The following is a 19,656-nucleotide window of genomic DNA, read 5'->3' as shown; positions in this document are numbered from 1 at the left end:
GTGAGTGCAGGGTTCCCTAACACCAAAAATATTTAAAGGTGATTGACTCTCAGGAATATGGTACGTAGTAATTGGCAGTTGAACCATCTAATTTTTAAATTACTTTCTGCTTTTGTAGTGTTATGAAAATAACGTACTACTAATGCTTCTAAAAAGGCCCCTTCACTAATAGATTCTGGGTCTGTAGATAGAGCTTCATCCTCTTCCTTACCCATACCCAAGCTACGCTGGACTTTTCTGTCATCGAGAGGTGCCGGACTCAGCAGCTGTGCTTCTCCTTTACCACGCTGGCCAGCTGGATCTTTCCTCACTGGCACCCTCCCCACCCCCAACAGCGGGTTGGCATATATCCTCCTCATTTTTTTTCCAGTTCAGCTCACATGTCTCTTTTTCTTTGTCATTTCAACTCCATATCACTGCCCACAATCAACAGGTAGTAATGCATGACTCCTAGGCCTCCAAAGCATTGCGTCCTGTTAATGGAGCACCTACTCTGCACTGAAATCTGGGTGCACGTGGTCTGCAGAACCAAATCATAACATTCGCAGGTGGAGGACAGTCTTCCTTATGTCTGTGTTTGTAACTCCCAGCACAAACAGAGAACTCAGTTGCCTTGTGTCTTGTTGAACTCAGTTGTTATTTTAAAGGTTAAGCATAATTCTGCATTTTGGTTCACACTGATAATATCTCAGAAATATGTCTAAATAAGCATTACACAGTTTAACATCACACAACTTAGATAAAGTTTTTCACAAGACGTTGGAAGAGTCAACATCCCCCTTTGAGAGAGCCTAAATTAGTTACTGGTGCATTTATTTTAGTCGTTTTCTAAACTAGGTGGATTGGCCCAGAAATTAAAATTCAAGTCTGGTGCCCAGAAGACTGATTGTGTAGGGGATGGGAACCTTGGAAAACTTCCCCACTCCCACCCCTTCCCATTCCGGTCCTGGGTTGCAAATGTTGGTCCCTTGGGGCAAGAGAGTGAGGAAGCATACTCCAGTGTGTGCTCTCAGTTTAGTGGTGGAGCTTCATGTGTCCTTTTGTGACGTGTGTGTGTGTTGCATGCAGGTGTTCATGGACCCGGCCTGTCTGTGCTTCACTCAGGCCTCAGCTTCCTTGAACGTGAGTTGGCTGACACGGGAGAGCTAGCGTGGTTTCACTCGAGGGCTCGGGAACAGGCCAGCCCTTATTTTTCAGGTACCAGTCATGGATTCTCTAGGCCCCTTCTGAACCTTGCCTGTAGGGCATCTGTCTCTTTGAGCAGAGCATTCCAGTCCCTGGAAAAACCTGCCAGAATCAAAAGGCTTGTTGCTTGTATTTGACTTTGAGGTCCCCAGCACACTCAGCAAATTCTTGAACTCTTTGAAAGGGAAGGTAGAAGCTGCAGAATTGTTTGTTGCTGTAGTTGAAATCTCTAGAAGGTTACACTAATATAGAAAATGAAATTGTTTTTAAATGTGCTAGGGGGTTTGGAATTACGTGGAGCTGGCCGAAGGCTGTGCACGTGGGTGATATAGCACCTGGGAGTAGGTTCGCAGTTCGTGGACTCTTTGAGGAATGGACCTCTGGCCTGCAGACCTCAGGGCACCTCTGTCAGCTGCAGAGGGGAGAGCAGATGCTCCCCCATTCCAGGGAACTGCACGGTGCGAGGAGACGTGCTAAGTTGTGTGCTTTCGATCATAACTTCTGTGGCGGTTGAGGGGAGGAAGGACAGTGCAGGCCCAAGGTGTGGCGGTCAGCTGAAGAGGTAAATCGACCGGAGAGAACTTTCCAGTAGTTCGGAGGGGGGACTGTGAGACACGCAGATGACATTCTTAGCTGGGATTTGGGGAATGAGGATGACACGTTCGAGGTATGCTGAGGCGAGCAGCGAAGCTGGTGGCACCTAAAGGAGGGGTGTGACTGTAGACAGCCTTGAAAACCAAACACAATTGGAACGCAAAGCTATAGCCAGCGTGGCTCTGTGCATGCGAGTGGCATGCTGGAAGTGGAATGTAAGGACAGGTGGTTCCCCAGCTGTGTGAGGTTGGGTGGTAGCGGGGTGAGAGTGTGAATGTCCTACAGTGTTCACACCTAAAGGAAACTTATGAGTCTGTTAGGTTGGCCTGGTTAGCGACTCCGGGTCCGATCTTAGGGAAGTAAGTCATTATGGTGGAGGTGAAGCAGATGAGCAGGTCACCAGGGCTCCCCCGGAAAATTCACTTCGTTTTGCCATAATTCATTTTTCTTTCAACAATGAGGCCCTTTGTTGTTGCTTCTATTCAAGGGGGAAAAGTCTTTTTCAGGGTCACAGTACCTAAAGGCTGCTAGACACTGACAAAGAAAGTAACAGCATGAAACCATAATGGGAAGGAAGTTTTTAGTGCTTGAGAAGCAAGCCAAAAACAGTCATGCTCATAGAGAGAAAAGCAAAGATTCTTCTTGTTGACAAATGGCATGCAGACTTTGTCCAGAAAAAGGAACCATTCTTGGTGAAATGGGTTATAGTCAATATAGGGCAGAAATGTTGAACTGTCCAGTTAGAATTTCCCAGTTTCACCCTTTGTCAAGTGTGATACAAACAGATCTGCAGCTTTCCCATGGGGCCCCTCAGAGCTGCACTTGCCCTTCCCCAGAGGGAGACCCACAGAGGGCCGACTCCTTGACACTGACTTAAGCTTGTTTGCCATTGCTTTTGCCACTCTCCCCTTGCAGGCTAAAGCTGAGTGAGCGGAGACCCTTAGACAAGGTCCTGGTTGGAAAGAAACAGGTGACTGCAGGTTACTCAGTTCAGAGGACCTTACATGATAAGAGTGTTTGTGAAGCCCCCAGAGGCAACACATATGCATGTTACACGTGGTTGAGCCAGCAGAGCCCCTGAGTGGCCTGGGATCCCTTAAAAATTGGACCACTCCTTAGTCGCTGGGCCTGAGCCAGGCTAGAAGGGACCCTGGTGGGGGTGGCATCTTAAAACCCTCTTGGTTTCCCCAGGCTCTTGTTCCTGGGTATGGAGAACAGGGTGGGTTGCGGTGACTAGGAATGGCTTAGCGCAAAGTTCTTCCCTGGGCTCCATATTGGAAGTGTATATCTACACACACACACACACACACACACGCACTCCTACCCTCCTCCATATACACATGCACAGGCACATGTATCCTTATTTAGACCTCAACTTTGTTAGCAACCTGCTCTGTTACCACTTAGAATTCTTAGTCATGTGACTAGTATCACCCAAAGTTGTAACATGCTGGCACATGCCATTCCTGACCCAGATCCACTGATTTAAAAAATCACACTTCCTTTTCTTGAAGTGTGTGGGTCCCCAGCACCTGTCGGACTCCAAGTGGGTGGGGGGTGGTCCTCAGGGTACTAAGATGTGTTTTTGTGGCTTTTGTTTTTTGCTTATGAGTACTGTTCTCCACAAGCATAGGGCTTCTCACTGTGGCTGCACACTGGAGGCGTTTGAGGAGCTTTATAAAATATAAGTGTTTGGGCCCTGTTCCCAGAGATCTGATTGACGAGGTCTGGGTGAGGCCTTGGTACTGGGGTTTTTTTAATTCCAGGCAATTGTATTTTGCATGGCCAAGGTTACCTTGGCCCTTGCCCCTCTCCAATTTTCCACCAACATTTTCCACCTGCCTGAAGTAGAAGCCAGGTCAGGATCAGCCTTTGGACCTAGGCCATTATGACTCCTAATTTTAGCCCTAGACTTTCAGATCGGTCAATGTAGAGGATGTGGCCCAGAGGAGACGGAGTTTCTCTCCAGGGCAGTCCTTGCGGGTTGGCAAAAAAAGGGAACGCTAACAGAGAGGTGCCATATGCATTGGAACTGTAATTCTAAGCTGATCTTCACACATTATATCATTCTTACTTGGTTTATATTTATCTTTAAGATGAAAATCACAACTACATTATTTAATTTTAACTTCATGAGATAAACATTCTAGTTGTCAGTATCTTTTTTCTACCTAGTCCAAACATGCCCATGATGCCTAAGAGCACACATATTAATGCAAATATTTCATGAGGAAAGAAACTCAGAAAGATGATGAGTAAATCCCCGTCTTATGGCCTCAGAATAATTAGTTATTCAAAGCTAGTTTCCTTCTAGCTTTGGCCTTGTGGGAAATGGGTAGATAACAAATCTAGCAAACTTGAAATTGCCAGTTTGAAATGATTGCTGAAAAACATTACTTGTAATGGAATTATCGTGTAGGCAAGGACTTTAAGTTAAAAAAAAAGCATGATTCTTTCCCCCAGAGTTAACTAAGTTACTTTGCCAAAAAGAGCTTTAAACGGGGTGCCCACACAGAGAAATTGGTGCAGGGAGAGGAATCGGTACAGCAGACTCATCCTGGTGAATGTTCCCACGATGCTGTGTGAGCACTATCAATGTTATGGTAGTGGTATCGCAGGTTTGGTCACTGTGGGATTGAATACAGTGTCATATTTAATTGAAGCAGGAAGCACACTTCGGTTTGTGTGCAGAGCAGATAAGCTGGAGCTGATAGTCCAGTGGTTGGCCGAGGGCCAGAACCTGTGCCCCTGGCTGCCTGCTGCCACGTGAGGCCCCAGACACCTCAGTGTCGGGCTCAGTGCTCTGTCCTGGGCTGGGACGCAGTCCTGCAAACATGTGTCCTGTGGCATGACCACCCTTCTCTCCAATCTCTTCATGTCCCTGTATTCTGCCCCCCTCCTCGCCTGTTCGGAACTTTGTGACTTTTCCAGGGTCGCAGAGGACTTGACTTGTTGGTGGTGCCGCTGCCCTTCACACGAGGTTGTGTGAAAGTGTCGGTGCCTTCGCTCAGCAGGTCTTGGAGATTGTTATTTTGACTCAGGGGTCATTTTGGTGAGTGGCCGGCCTGGTGATACTTCTGAATAGTATGTTTGGAATTTTATGAATCAAAATGACAGAGCTCCCAGTGCAAGTTGAAACGTGGGAGAATGCCTCGTGGGCTCTTGTGAGTCACACAGGGAGCAAGGAGGGGAGAACTTTATGGCACTAATGGGCACTTTGCTTTTTTCTTCCCTGCAGGTCTGCCTCCTGCTTGTTACAGTCCCAGTAGTCCTGGCCAGATTCTAGAAGAACCTAACTACTTTTTCCCGGACTTTCCACTCTATGCTGGGAGGCATGAAGCACCTGCTTTGACGGTGGAGCCAAACGGTGCCATCAGGGAAAAAGTTGGTGAGTTCTTTCACTTCTTTCACTGGCACTTGTGTTGTTGTAAACAAAATGATCTTATGTGTCCCATTTTTAGCTCTTTTTGCATAATGTTTTTCCTCTATGCTCATTTTAAGAAATCAGCATATGGGGTTATTGGTTGACTCTTTATTGGCAGATGCCTTATTTTTAATATTTGTGCTATGGTATTAATAGACTATTTAGCTATAATTTGTGACTCTCTCCACAGAAAGTTTCTAGGTATGTAGGAACTCCAGAATTATACCATTTATTTTCTCTAAATTTTTCTAATTCCTAAATAGTTTATGTATTCTTTCCCAGAATCTTTCCTTTGTTTTCCCCTTCTGTGCTTCATTGTTATCTTTTGGCAAATAATTCAGAAGTTCAGAAGAAATTCAAAACTACAATAGGGAGGTAACTACCTCCTTTGTAAAAACTTCTGCCCTATTTTTGAAGTCTTCTGGGGTTGGTAAAACTATGAGGGAATTTTTAAAACCAGTTTAGGGAAGGATCTAAGGCTCCAAACGTGCTTATGAAAAGATAATTTAATAGTTTTCATGCTTGAGAAGACCTCATTCCTTTAAAATATTTATGTATTTGTTTGTTTGTTTATTTATTTATTTTTTTAGAAGGAGGGCAAGGGAGGGAGAAAGAGAGGGAGAGAAACATTGATGCCTCTCGTACGTGCCCTGACCAGTGACCAAACCCAAAGCCCAGGCGTGTGCCCCGGCTGGGAATTGAACTGGCCACCTTTCACTTTTTGGGACAACACCCAACCAACTGAGCTACACTGGTCAGGGCCCCCATTCCTTTTATTATTCATCCCCAAAATACAGTTTTCCTCTGAAAACATATTTTTATTTCAATAGAATTTTTATTTGTTTTATTAAAAAATACTGATTTTTATTTGTGAATTTGCTTGTTCCGTTAAGTCTTTTAGATGAGTTATCCTGAGGGTGAGGACTACCTTTTTACTCTCCTGCCCCCGGCATCTGTCAGGATGCCTGGCTGTAACAGGTTTTCGGTCTGTCTTTGCTGAGTGAATGATGACCCAGTTCAACCCACACTGACTGTTCCTTGGGTTGTTCATCACTTATTATGATTATTTGGTACTCATCCTGTGTGGACTTTCAGTGGTCTGGTTTTACTATTTAAATTTTTTACTGTTGAACTTTGGATTTATATTTCAGTTACAAGTCCATTCTCTGAAGGTAAAGAGTAAGTTTGCATTTACTTCACACACAGTCCTATCAGGCACATATGAAGTCAGCCCATTTTACAGAGGAGAGAGCTTCAGAGAAAGCGAGTGATTTGTCGGAGGTCACAGAGGTGTGATTTTGGGGAGACGGGGAGGATGATGTGATCAGAGTCGAGCTTCAGGACCCAGTCTGTGAAGTTCTTTGGTTTACTCAGCAGTTACTTTTAGAAGGCCTTCTGTGGGTCAGGGTAGTATTCTAGGCCCTGGGGACACTACATTGACTGTAACAGATAAAACTGTCACCCTCTGGCGCTTGAATCCTAGTAGAGGAAGACAGATAACAAATACCATCTGGATTGAAAAGAGAAGAGGCCAGAAGCAAGAGATATTAAGAGGTTGCTCCAGACAGCTGAGCCACTGCTAAGCAGAGCCAGCTGGGGAGCAGCTGAGGGCATGGCAGCTAGGGTTGCAGTCTTCACAATTGCAGGGACACTAAAAATGTCATCTACTGTCACCTTTTCTCATATTTGAATGCCAAAAAGAGTAAGTGGTATGTAGCCCTTGTCAGACCTTGCCAGTAAAAGACAGTGAACCTAATGATGTGTGTGTGTGCACGTGCTCACATATATGTGAGTACATGTTAGTTTATACATCTTGTAAGTATATCATACCACCTTTATTTTCCCTCATTTCACTGTGGACTAAAAACCTAGCGTGGCAGTCGATTAAATGTAGGGAGCAAAGGAGACAAAGCGTCAAAAGTAAATCTGAAATTTCTATCAGGATGACTCATATGAGGATGCCATTTATAGGTGTAAAAAGAAAAAAAAAGGCAACCTTGGGAAAGAAAGACAGTTTCTGGGGAAATGACGTGTTCTATGTATACACAGAAACAGAGAGCCATCGTTGCATGGAATTGTGGTACTGAAGACTGCTTAGAGATGATCTAGTTCATCTTCCTCGGTTTATAGGTGAGGCTTTTGAGCTAGAAGAGAGTACGTGATTTGCTCAAGGTCATGCCAGTAGTGAGTGGAAGAACATTTACTATCATAATGCTAGATGATATCCTCAATATACTACTTACTAGCACTGTTGTGAAATGGGATAAATTTTATGCTTTGTGGAAATCATGTAGTATTCTTTTACTGGTTAAATGTTTGATACACCCATTGGGTTGTGTGCTAGGGAGACCCAGGTAAGAAGGCATAATCCTGAACTTTAAGGAGGTTATGGTCTTGTGTAAAGAATTGCCATCTGCTGCAGTAATTGCTCTTCTGAGATATATGCGAGCGCAGGAGGGCTCAAGTCTGCTGGGCTGCTGTGGGAAAGGATTTCCTAGAAGGTAGCTTTGGCACCATCACATGAAGCATGAATCTCCCAGGAGGACATGGTGAGCCACATCTTTCTAGGCAGAGGGACAATGTGAGCAAAGGCCTAGAGGCCAGAGAGCCAGCATATGTTCTTAGGTATTGTTGGAGCTTAAACTCCAAGGGGTTGCCGGTGAGGGTGGGCGGTGGTAGCGTGAAATATTGCTGGATAGGTAAGGCAGTAGCCACTGCACCATGGGATAGAATGTCAGTTTCGTCCTGTAGTTCATTACTGAGGATTTTTGTGCAGAGGACTGGTGTGGTTAGGTTTTCCTATTTGGGCAACCTTGCAGGGTAGTGCAGGAGATAGGCTGGGGTCTAAAAGGTGGGTTTGGAAATAGAAGTGAGACTAGTGTCAGAGAAATAGAAAGCAGGCTGTTGGAATGAATGGTCTGGGGGCACCATGGGCTTATAAGGCGTGGAAGGAACACAGATTTTGTTGTGGAATGAGTCAGGTCCTGGCTCTGTCTCTTCCCACCTCTGGACCTCTGTGCTGTACCTTTTCTTCAGCCTCTCTCCTAATCTGTAAGATTGGGGAATTAATATCTACCTCATGATTGCATATGAGATGAATGAATATATGGAGAGAACTTAGTACAGTGGCATATCATGTGCACTTTAAAAATGGTTCTTGTAGTTGTATTGTGGTTATTAGTAATCACATTGGAGATTGGCATGGGGATAGGGGAGAGCTGGGAGAGAGATTTCGGAGGTAGAATTGATAGGCAGTCACTGACTAGATGTTGTGGCTAAGGAAGAGGAAGGAATTCTGGGAAACTACCAGATTTCTCGCTAGGCAAAAATTAGACAATGCAGTGATACTGGATTGCTTCGGTGGGTAAACCTTTCGGGATGAAGAAGGCATGTTGAGTTTGAAGGACTCATGGGCCATTGGCTGGCAGCTGTGGGTCGTGGGTCAGTCATTGAAGGTGAGCAGTGGGTGTGATGACAACCGAGGAGATTCTGTCGAGTGAGGGTGGAAGAGCACTCAGGGCAGAGCTGCGGGGAACATCAGGATTCAAGGGGAAGTTGGAGAAAAGGGAGCCAGAGGAGTGGACTGAGAAGCAGGAGGCAGGACCTGCTTGCCGAGTTAGGAGAGCATTTTGAGAAGTGGGTGATCAACATGCCGGTGCCTCGGAAGGGTCGATTGTGTAATATAAGCACTGGAAAATTCTCACTGGGCTTGGTTAGTAATCAGAGCAGGAGAAAGGGCAGCATGTGGGAGATGGCTTACTGAGGGCATTTAAACGTGGAGGGAAGGAGAGAGGCAGTGTGGCAGTTAGAGGGACACGTAGGCCATGAGAAGTAGGTTTCTTTCTATTTGGTTTTGTTTTTTGCATGTCTTTTTTTAAAATGGGAAAGACTTGGAATGTTTATATGAAGAAGAGAAGGTGCCAGTGGGGATATTAAAGGGAAGGGAGTGGGTGAAGAATGAAGCTAGGCCTGGGAGGAAGCAAGAGGTAAGGGAAGGGAGAGTATTAGAGACAGTGTGAGTTGGCAAAACACTTCCATGAGAAACTGCAGGATACGTGGAGGTGGTGGTGGATTTGAAATCTTGTTACCCGCTGCTGTGGTTAGAATGTTAATTATTTACACTTACTGACAGACCTATATTCTTGTGCAATAACCTGATACCTTTCTTCCTCTGTTTATCTTTTAGTTGAGGATCCTCTTTGTAACTTCCACTCCCCGAACTTCCTGAGGATCTCAGAGGTGGAAATGAGAGGTTCCGAGGATGCGGCAGCTGGAACAGTATTGCAGCGGCTGATCCAGGAACAACTGCGGTATGGCACCCCGACCGAGAACATGAACTTGCTGGCCATTCAGCACCAGGCCACAGGGAGTGCAGGACCAGTCCACCCTACAAACAACTTTTCTTCCACGGAAAACCTCACTCAAGAAGACCCACAAATGGTCTACCAGTCGGCACGCCAGGAACCGCAGGGTCAAGAACACCAGGTGGACAATACGGTGATGGAGAAACAGGTCCGGTCCACGCAGCCTCAGCAGAACAACGAGGAACTGCCTACTTATGAGGAGGCCAAAGCACAGTCCCAGTTCTTTAGGGGGCAGCAGCAGCAGCAACAGCAGCAGCAGGGGGCTGTAGGTCATGGTTACTACATGGCAGGAGGCAACAGCCAGAAGTCCCGGACTGAGGGGAGGCCCACGGTGAACCGTGCCAACAGTGGGCAGGCACACAAGGATGAGGCACTGAAAGAACTGAAGCAGGGCCATGTCCGCTCTCTCAGTGAAAGAATCATGCAGTTGTCATTGGAGAGGAACGGTGCTAAGCAGCACCTCCCTGGCTCAGGGAGTGGCAAGGGCTTCAAGGCAGGAGGGGGACCCTCCCCAGCCCAGCCTGCAGGTAAAGTGCTGGACCCCCGGGGCCCTCCACCCGAGTACCCCTTCAAGACCAAGCAAATGATGTCCCCGGTCAGCAAGACCCAGGAGCATGGACTTTACTACAGCGACCAGCACCCTGGTATGCTCCACGAGATGGTCAAGCCTTACCCTGCTCCTCAGCCCGCGAGAACAGAAGTGGCCGTCCTGAGGTACCAGCCGCCCCCAGAGTACGGGGTGACGAGGTGATTGTCAAGCCTGGCCATTTCACTCAGCTTTTCAAAAGCCATCAGTTATGTTTTTAGCTTTTGTTAATATTTGCAAGGCATGTTAGGCTTTTGTCGTCATGTTTTTTTTCTATTGTGCATAATATTTAATAAGCCACTTTTTGGCCAAAATATGTAGAGTAGAACAGAACAGAGGGCAACTGGGGATTCAGGAGTTTAGGGGAGGAGCCTCAGTTGTTGGCCATCCGTGGGAGCCCTGCCTGGTGGCCAGGCAAAGCAGGATTTTCCTGGCCGCCTTTGTGGAGAACATCCAGACTCCTGGAACATATTATTACTACGGGGCTTTGTGGAATCTTTCTTCATTGTAGATTTTAAAGGAAAATGTAGTCTGAATGCTAGAACAGAGGACTTAAAGGGACGGTGGAAATCATGTAGCCCCACCCCCTTATTAAATAGATGACAAGCTAAAGCCTGGAGAGATTAATAAATTTCCACAGTACACACTCTGAGGCAGCTGGAGCTCAGCTCAAGTGTCCTGATCGTGAGAATCTTTTCCCTCCATTGCCCTAATTCCTCTTCCAACTGGTTGATAGATTCAATAGCACTTACTGAAGGTGTATGCTGTGCAGCCCTGTGCCAGGGTCAGAGATAAAGATACGATCTCAGGGAAACAACATCTGAACATTGCAGTGTGGTGTGCTGTTTTAGGGTAGAAGTGTGCAGAGAGCTCTAGGGGACCTGAGAGGATAGTGTGACCCCAGCTGCAGGGAGTGGGCACAGCTTCACAGAGGAGGTGATGTCTGAGTTGGGTCTTCAAGGATATATAAGTGTTATGGCGTAGAGGTGAAGTAGTAGGATGGATGTATTATATAGGGGGAATGTCATCTCTTCAGACAAACCATTTAGGTCCAAAATTTTGCAGTGTGCTGCAGTGATTCAGAGTGTGCTGGACTGTGCTGGAGTGATGTAGAATGTGATGCAGAGTGTGCTGCAGTGACGTAGAGCACTACGGGATGGGGTGTGGTAAGAAGTGGCAGAAGATGTGTTTGGACAGGGAAATTGAGACCAGTAGGTGAAGGTCTGTAAGTGTCATGCTAAGGAGTTTAGAATTTATCCAGAAACAACTCTTTTAAGTAGAGGCTAAGTTGATGTTTGATAGAAAGGCTGGCTTCAATGGCAGAAAGGACAAATTCTAGGCAAGGGAGAATGGGGGCCATGAGGACCTTCAGGGACAGTCTCAGCAGTCCAGAAGAGAATTACGGAGGGTGCTGTGGGTTTGAGGACATGGTGCAGGGGAGCACTACACTCTAAGAGAGTCAGGGAAATAGAATTGACAGGATTTAGTGATTGTCTAGATAAGAAAGTTGAGGAATAGGACACTTGAAAATAAGACCTGGAAATCAAGCTCTGAGGAGAGAAATTGGGTCTGAAGATACATATTGGGGATTTCCCAGCTTTTAAATGTTGCTAAGTTTGCTTGCAGGGAGCATGGAGTGTGAGAAGAGGAGACAGATGGTCACTGTCTATTTATTGGACATGTCTTCATTCTCACAAAGGGCTTTATTTATCTGTTTCTAAATTGAATGTGCTGAAGCTTCTGATGCGACCCCGCAGCTATGTGTAGGGCATACCTTGGCTGTACACTTTCTGCAAAGGGAGGGACTGGGCCTTGGCAGCCAGAAAGCTGGCCCATCATGCACTCATTTCCCAGCACCGGCACATCCCTCCCACTAGGCTGGGGATGCCAGCTTTGAAGCACATACTGAGATTCAGACTTCTGACAGGCAGCAGAACACCTTCTTCCTGAAGTGGGTGTGGTCCGGCTCCACTGGGGACTCCCAGATGGGGCTCTGGGGGCTCCTGTTCTTACCTTTTTACAGTTCCTTAAGCCAAGGGAGAAATTTAAACTCAAAAACTATCAGGTTTGAGGGGAAAAAAGTAGTCTTCAAAGCTCTGGTATTTGTACTACATTGGTTTACCATAGTTTAAAATAATCCATGGTGTTTACCCCAGAATGGTATCATTGTTTGGTTGGTGACATTTCATTTTTCCTGAATGTTTGGCTCAACCTCTAGAGGTTGACAGAGGTGAAAATATCCCCAAATGCCATCCTTTCCTTCCTTTTGTCTTTCCCATTTGTTAAACAGCAGTGCATAATGTGGATTGGTTTGCTGCTATTTTTTAGGAAGATATTTATTTTTTTCATTTTTAAATAATCTTTTTCTTTTTTTAATGTTTGCTTTTTGTCACTTGGCAATAGGTGTGATATAAGGTGGGAGACATAGGAAGGGGAGGAGGGAAGCACTTCTTGGAGATCTACTCCTTTATTTGTGGAAAGTGTCATTTGTCTCAAATTTGTGACGTCAAAAAAAGAGGACATGTGTGTGGAACTTGAGTCACTAGCCAGGCTTGGCTGGTTGGACATGACATCAGAATGTCCCAGGAGACATAACAGACAGGCCATTGAGGCTGGGCTTCAGAACTGCAAGGCCCCTTTGTGAGCCTGGCCATGCCAGCCAGCCAGCATGGCTCCAACAGCACAGCCCTCGGCTGACAGGGTAAATGAAGTTGCATTCACACCAGTCCTGCTTCATATGCTCTCGTTGTGGCCTGAACTCCAAGGGTTGGATCTGAAACTCAGCAGTGAGTGAGGTTCAAGCTGTCTTTGCCCCAAGAGATGGGCAGGACTCTTTCCAGTTTCACCAACATATTCCCTTGTGCTTAAAGGGTTATCTGTCCTAAATGGTGATGGTTTAGGAGGCTGCTGGGTCAATACATCATAGACTTCTGGACAAGAAGGATGGTCTCTGAGTGAGACCACTGTGTCCATCTCCTTGCCTGATAGTACAGAAATGGGCTCCGTGTTCTGCTAATATTTATTCTCTCACCTGCTCTGATCTGCTAAAGATGGAGATGTGGGTGGATTACTGTAAAGCACTTGAGGCTCCTTTCGTGGGAAACGCCATGGACAGGCCACTAGGGAAGGCCTAGTGCTCTATCCCTGTGTTTGTTGTGTGTGAGCTGGTGAGGCTGCCGGAGGTGGAGGTACTACGGTGACCTCACCTTACCTAGGTACCTGCTGGGCACCTCCAGGGAACAAGATCCGGCCGTGGATAAAAGCTCTGGTTTGTTCTGTTCCATCTTCCTCTTTCTTCAACTTGAAAGTGGAAATGGGTAGAAATGAAGACAGGCTAAGGATGAGTGAGACAGGCTGTTCTATGGAGAATTATACCTTTTTTTTTAAAAGGCAAGCGTTTTGATGTTAATCTGTGAAAACAGTGCTTCTAGAAGCTGCGAGTTCCCTTATGCCGGCTGTACTATTAGCAGAAGAAAGTGCATGAAATGAGTGTCAGTGGGCAATCTGATTTTTATCAAAGCAGTTTGCAGTACAGTAGTCAAATGCACGTTTATTTTTCAAAAGAAAAAAACCTGCCCGTAATTCTAAAGTGGAAACTATAAATGCTAAAAAATTACTTTAAATACCCTACTTCCTTAATATAACCACTGTTAACATTTTACTATACAAATTAATTTTTCATGTTATAATCATAGATTCTATTCAGTTTAGTATCTTAGCTTTTTTTAGATAGTATTTTATCACGTTTTTCTCACAGTGTTTGTTTCCATCCTTTTATTGCTGCATTTCATAAGGTATATAATTTACATTGCTTTATAAATAATGTTGTGAACATTGTCATGCACATCAAATTTTAATGATTCCTAAAGAATGAAACCAATATTTTGGTTTCATTCTTTAGGAATCATTATTTAGAAATGCAATTATTGGGTAAAATTGTAATGAATATTTAATGACTTCTGACACTGGATAACTTTGTAAAAAACGTTACAGTGCCTGTTTCACTGTGCTCTGACCAACTTAGGTCATTACAATTAGAAAAGCTTTGCTAATTAGTATTAACTCTTTATTTTAATTCGAAATTATCAGCTATGCTAAATTTTGAGTGGGTATATTTTAGTAGTTAGATTTTTTGGCCTTGAAAATTGGTTCTTCTTGTTTGTGTTCATTTGATTTATTATATCTGTTTGATGGATTCAGAGTAAACTGAAGCCTGTGTTCTCTAACGCTTGCTCTGATTTTCCAGTTTCTAGAATTCCGCTTCCACCTTTAGCAGGTAATGACGGAGCGGAGGAGGTAGCTGGAGGACTAAACCCGCAAGTGTCCGTGGTGTACCTGGCATTTTGTGTGGGTTGTCCTTAATCTTCACACCAGTCCTAAGGGGCACATACTGCTGATGTCCCTGTTCTTGCAGATGACACACTTAGGCTTAGCCAGGTCCCCAGAACTGGAGAAGCCACCACACAGATGTTTCTCTCCCTCTCTTTCTCCCTCCCTTCCTCTCTCTAAAAAAATTCAGTAAATAAACTCTTTAAAAAACAACAACAACAACAACCTAGGCTTAGAGAGAGAGAGTAAAGTAATTTAGTCATGGGCACCAGCTCTGAAGTGCACTGCTGCCGGGAGCAAACCTGGGTGTTTGTCACACCCTGCACGTGGAGGCCCACGTGTCCGTTTCCACTCGGTGTCACTCATCTTGTGAGTTTCTAATCAGGTTTGTGTGTGACACCTGGTGCCCAGCCTGGACTCTGCCCACCCCTCTGGCTCTTTTCAGGAAGACCAGAATACTGATTAAGTATTCCAGACTCTAGGAGGAAAGTCCTCCGGATACCCTTTCTCTCTGGACATCAAACTTAACCTTTCTGACAGCTTGGCTGTGAGCTTGAGTCTTTCTTGAGTAAGTTTGCTTTCATTTGCAAGTGAGAACGCAGGAGAGTATTGTTTATTGCCTTTGACTGTTTTTGCCTTAGCCTATTTTTAGCAGAATGTTTCAGTTATGGAAAATAAGCACTATTTTAATGATTAATTTTTATGTTTCAGGTAGTATGAGTTTGGAAAAACTCACTGCTGTTGGTAAAAAGAGCATTTTTCCAATCTTTGAGCCTCTCCATTGCCTTTTTTGTCCTCTACCTGGGCTGAATCTTGCCCATTCTGCACGGGGAGTTTAACTTACTAACTCCCTGGCAGCAGAGAGAAGAGTGGTAACTGTCATTATTAAATATTTTATTCACATATGAATATGTGAATTTAAGTTTTAGCGTGTAGAAAGATACTTTATAAAAGCTTAAAATGCCCTTCTGTCTTAAGTTGATAAAAACGTCTTCCTATAAGATGATGTCCAAGGCAGAGGTGCTGTGGCTTTCCTTCCACAGAGCGCTCCTTCCCCACCCCCACCCTGCCCATCCATGCAGGAGGCTTGCGGTGTCCTGTCTTAATGGAGGGAAACTATGATGTGGCCAGTCCCCTAAATCACTGATATTTTTCTAAAATCAAGCAATGTGCATTTCCACCCAGAAAAGCTCCTGGTTTGGTTTTATTTGAGATGGAGTCAAAGTTACTGACATTCTCTTGAGACCGTGCAGAATGACAGTGCAGGGAGGAGGGAGGGAGCCAAGGGGGACCGAGCCCAGGAGGCCATGTGGCAAATTAGAGAGAACGCCTCTCCCCAGGAAACCCATGTCCGCCCAACAGTGCAGCCAGAATGTAGGTTAAACCATGAACACGCATAAAGATGTGTGCTAAAGCGCAGGTCATACTCTTGGTAGGCTTGAGGTTTGGAATGTGCTGTAATGTAAGAAAAGATGTTTGGTGGTCCTGACTTAATTGAATCAGAAATGGCTAGAGGAGGAAGGAGAATTTTTGGAGTTAGTGTATGTTTCCAACGTAGTGAATTATGATTTGCAGTTTAAATAGTTGTAAAAATCGATTGCTGTGTGGGACCAGAAGGTAAGCCAGACCCACGGCTGTTGGATTAAAAACTATCCCTTAACAAAAATGAGGCTGTAAAGCCTTATTTAAATTCCACCAGCTGAACATGTGTTTTGAATACCAACATAAGAACTCCCGAGTTTCTCCAATTTGTAAACTGAATTATAGCTGGGTGAGCCAAGTAAAATGCCCTGTTTATCCTGAGAAACATCTCTGCAGTATGGGAATTTCAAAAGGCTAGGGTCAAGTTCAGGTTACTTTCTCAGGAAACCTAACACAATTCCAGCTGTAGTGAATTAAATGAGTGACTTCTCCAAACAAGAGGATTATCTATATCCATCCTGCATAGCAATAATTATGAAGCTAGTTTACCCAAGAGTCCAGTCTGAATATGAACTGTGGTTAGTCTTACCATGTCTGAACACACAAAGGGGACAACTTGGGAAGCTGTGGGTTCGGGAAAATAGATTCAAGGGGCTTTCATTTCAGGCTCTTCCACTTTGTGACAAATTGCATAAGTTCTCTGAGCCTCGGTTTTCTTATCTATACCTTGTCACAGCTGAGTTTTCCTGAAACTAATCAATGTTCTTCCCTGCATAAATAAAACTTGTTCATCGTAGAAAATTGAGAAGTATATGTACTTTCTGCTCCTCTCCTTCACAAAAAAAGGCAAAAGAGAGGAAAATAAAAATTGCCCACAGTCCCATTATTCAAAGATAACCACTGTTAAATACTCTGCTTATTATGTTTGTTACCTTGAAGGCCAGAAAAGTATAAGGAAATATCGTGAGTTGGAAAGCTCCACGTAAAATGAGGTATTGAGTTGGCCAAAAAGTCATTTCATTTTTTCCATAAGAGATGCATCTTCCATTTTCAGCGATAGTATTATTGATTTGGATATTTTGAGTATGTCAGCTATCTACTGTGTGGTATAACATTAATTGTTCTCAATTAATATCTTGAGTTGATCACTATCAACTTCAACTGGTCTACTCAACCATGGAGCATAATCAGTGAGAAACGTCCAGCACGGAACTTCACAAACCACATTTGACATGTTTGATCAGCCATGGCATCTTGTCTCCTCACACTGCACAAATCTCTTTGTGTGTTTTAGTTGCATTTTTACCTTTCTTGAAATGATAAAGCATAATATGCTGAAAATGTTACATATTTTTCCATCTTCAATATTAAAATAGCTATGCAAAAAATTCACCAATTTTGATGTTTTTTAAATGCATGCTGGTAAGACAGCTGTTACCATACAATCTAACAAAACTGTTTCCAACAAAGTTAAAAGACAAATAAGCGCTACTAGAGCCATCTTACAGAAAAAACCAAACAAACTTTTTGGCTAGGTCAATATTCTTACTGAGTGAGAAATCTTAAAATTTGAACCTCTTCATAGTTAAGAAGATTTTTATTATTTCATCTCATTTTTAATTTTTTATTTTACTTTGCGTTCCTCTGATTATTAAAATAACAATTTTTTTTTACTTTTTATTTTTTAAAACTTTTTATAATGTACACGTATTGCTTAGATTATGAAATGTTTTTTCAAGTAGCCATCCATGCTCAGTGTAGAAATTATATAAAGAATAGAAGAAGATGAAAAACCAAAAGAAAACCCATAATCGCATCACCTAAAGATAGTCACTCTGAACTTTCATCATAGTTCCTTCTAGTCATTTTTTCTAATGAAGTCCTAGTAAGTATTGTATCTCTTTTTTCCTTTTTACTGAGTTTACTGAGGTGACACTGGTTAACAAAATTACCCAGGCTCTGGGTGCACGGTTCCACACACATCGTCCATGCGCTGTGTTGTGTGTTTGCACCCCAGTCAGTCTCCATCCACCACCATCTGTGCCCCGGTGGTCACACACTGTTGTCTGTGTCCATGAGTTTCTCTCTCTCTTTTTTTTTCTCTTATGTATTATATCTTGAGAATTTAAAAAGAAATACTTGCCTAGGGGTTTAGTAAAAGCTTGTTGAACCAAATTGTTAATGTTGGTAAACTGAAAAAAGTTGTTCTGACTTTGTTTCTCTATTATTAAGTTTCCTTTGGGAAATGTATTAGCTGCTTGCATTTTTCTTTCAAATTAGTTGATCATATCCTCCATCTATTTATTCATTGATGTTTCTTTTCCTGCTGTGTTTTGAAAAATTTTTGTCAATCACAGGAGCCATATTTATTCAATATTAGCATAATGGCCTAATTGTAGATGAACATCTAGTTTACCAAATTGATCACCATTAATGCTTGGGGATCTGGGGCCAAGAGAGTGGGGACTGCTGTTCTGTTTGATGAAATGCTCTGATGCTCCCAGAATTCTGGAATTCTCTCCAAAAACGAGGCCTTGTGGCCTGCAGGCAGCGTGGTCTACAGCAGTGCTGTCTAACAGAAATATAGTGTGACCCACAGGTCTAATTAAAAACTTCCTAGCAGCCACACTTTTAAAAACTTAAAAGAAACAGGTGAAATTATTTTAAAACATATTTCATTAACCCATATAAAACAATTTTTAAAACAGGTTCCAGTTAGCCCTGGCTGGTGTGGCTTAGTGGATTGAGCACCAGCCTGAGAACCAAGGGGTTGTCTGGTCAATTCCCAGTCAGGGCACATGCCTGGGTCATGGGCCAGGTCCCAGTAGGGAGCACATGAGAGGCATCCACACACAGATGTTTCTCTCCCTCTCTTTCTCCCTTCTCTCCCCTCTGTCTAAAAATGAACAAATAAGAATCTTTAAAAAAAAACCACACAGGTTTTAGTTAATCCATTATATCCAAAATATTATTACTTCAATAAAACAACCTATTAATGAGATATTTTACATTTTTTGTACTAAGTATTTACATGGTTATGTGAATTTTATACCTCCTACACATCTTGATTCAGGCTAGCCACACTTCTGGTTTGGAAGCCACATGTGGCTGTGGCTGCTGTTTTGGATGGCACAGGTCTGGAAGGAAGTGAGGGTCTATGCCCCAGAGAGAGTGTGTGTGGATATCATCTTGAGGCTACGCTCTTGTTCTGCTTTGCATTGGGGGGAAACTGGAAGTGGAAGATTCTAAGGTTCTCAAGTCCACTTTAATTCCTCATTGAGGCTTTAGGATTTGGGGCTGTGCTTCTCATCACGCAGTGTCTGACAAGGAAGAGGTAACCAAGGGAGGTGCTTCTTGCCTTTTTCCTAATACCCATTAGCAATGTGTGATAAAACAGCAGAGGCTAACAGTTATTAAATCTTTTCCTAGAGATAGACACCATGTGCAATGCTTTTCATGCATTATCTTGTTTAATGCTCACAACTCTGCGAAGCGGGTGCCAGTATGGTTACATGGCTAGAAAGAAGCAGGACCAGAAAAAGGAGACCCGTGTTAAGGACCAGTGCTGTCCTGTACCAGTGTGGGGAGAAGAAAGCCCTGGTGAGGTGCAGTGTAGTGGGTTCAAGACCCTCAGTTTACAGCCCAATTTTTTGCTGTGGAAAGACTGTGGGATCTCTGGTTTGTGAATCTTCTGAGCCTTAGCGTGTGTACTTTATAAGTGAGACAATAATATATGACATTAGAGTAGTAAG

General features: G+C 43.8%; 1 protein-coding gene across 4 annotated transcripts in view; it reads left to right on the top strand.

The window, feature by feature from the left end:
- Positions 1-19,656, top strand: part of AMOTL1 (angiomotin like 1) — a 149,960-nt gene that overhangs the window by 75,973 nt on the left and 54,331 nt on the right. For 3 of the 4 annotated variants that reach the window (XM_045817877.1, XM_045817876.1, XM_045817879.1), the window contains 2 exons: positions 5,018-5,167; positions 9,390-10,314. In XM_045817877.1, the coding sequence (XP_045673833.1) occupies positions 5,018-5,167; positions 9,390-10,314 (1,075 nt within the window). The remainder of the gene's footprint in view (positions 1-5,017; positions 5,168-9,389; positions 10,315-19,656) is intronic. The other variant, XM_045817878.1, reaches the window with a different exon arrangement.

Source organism: Phyllostomus hastatus, unplaced genomic scaffold, assembly GCF_019186645.2.
Source record: "Phyllostomus hastatus isolate PE091 unplaced genomic scaffold, TTU_PhHast_1.1 phas_scaffold_317, whole genome shotgun sequence".
Taxonomy (NCBI): Eukaryota; Metazoa; Chordata; class Mammalia; order Chiroptera; family Phyllostomidae; genus Phyllostomus; species Phyllostomus hastatus.
Note: the sequence above shows the minus strand (reverse complement) of the source record. Positions and strands in the feature narration are given on the sequence as shown.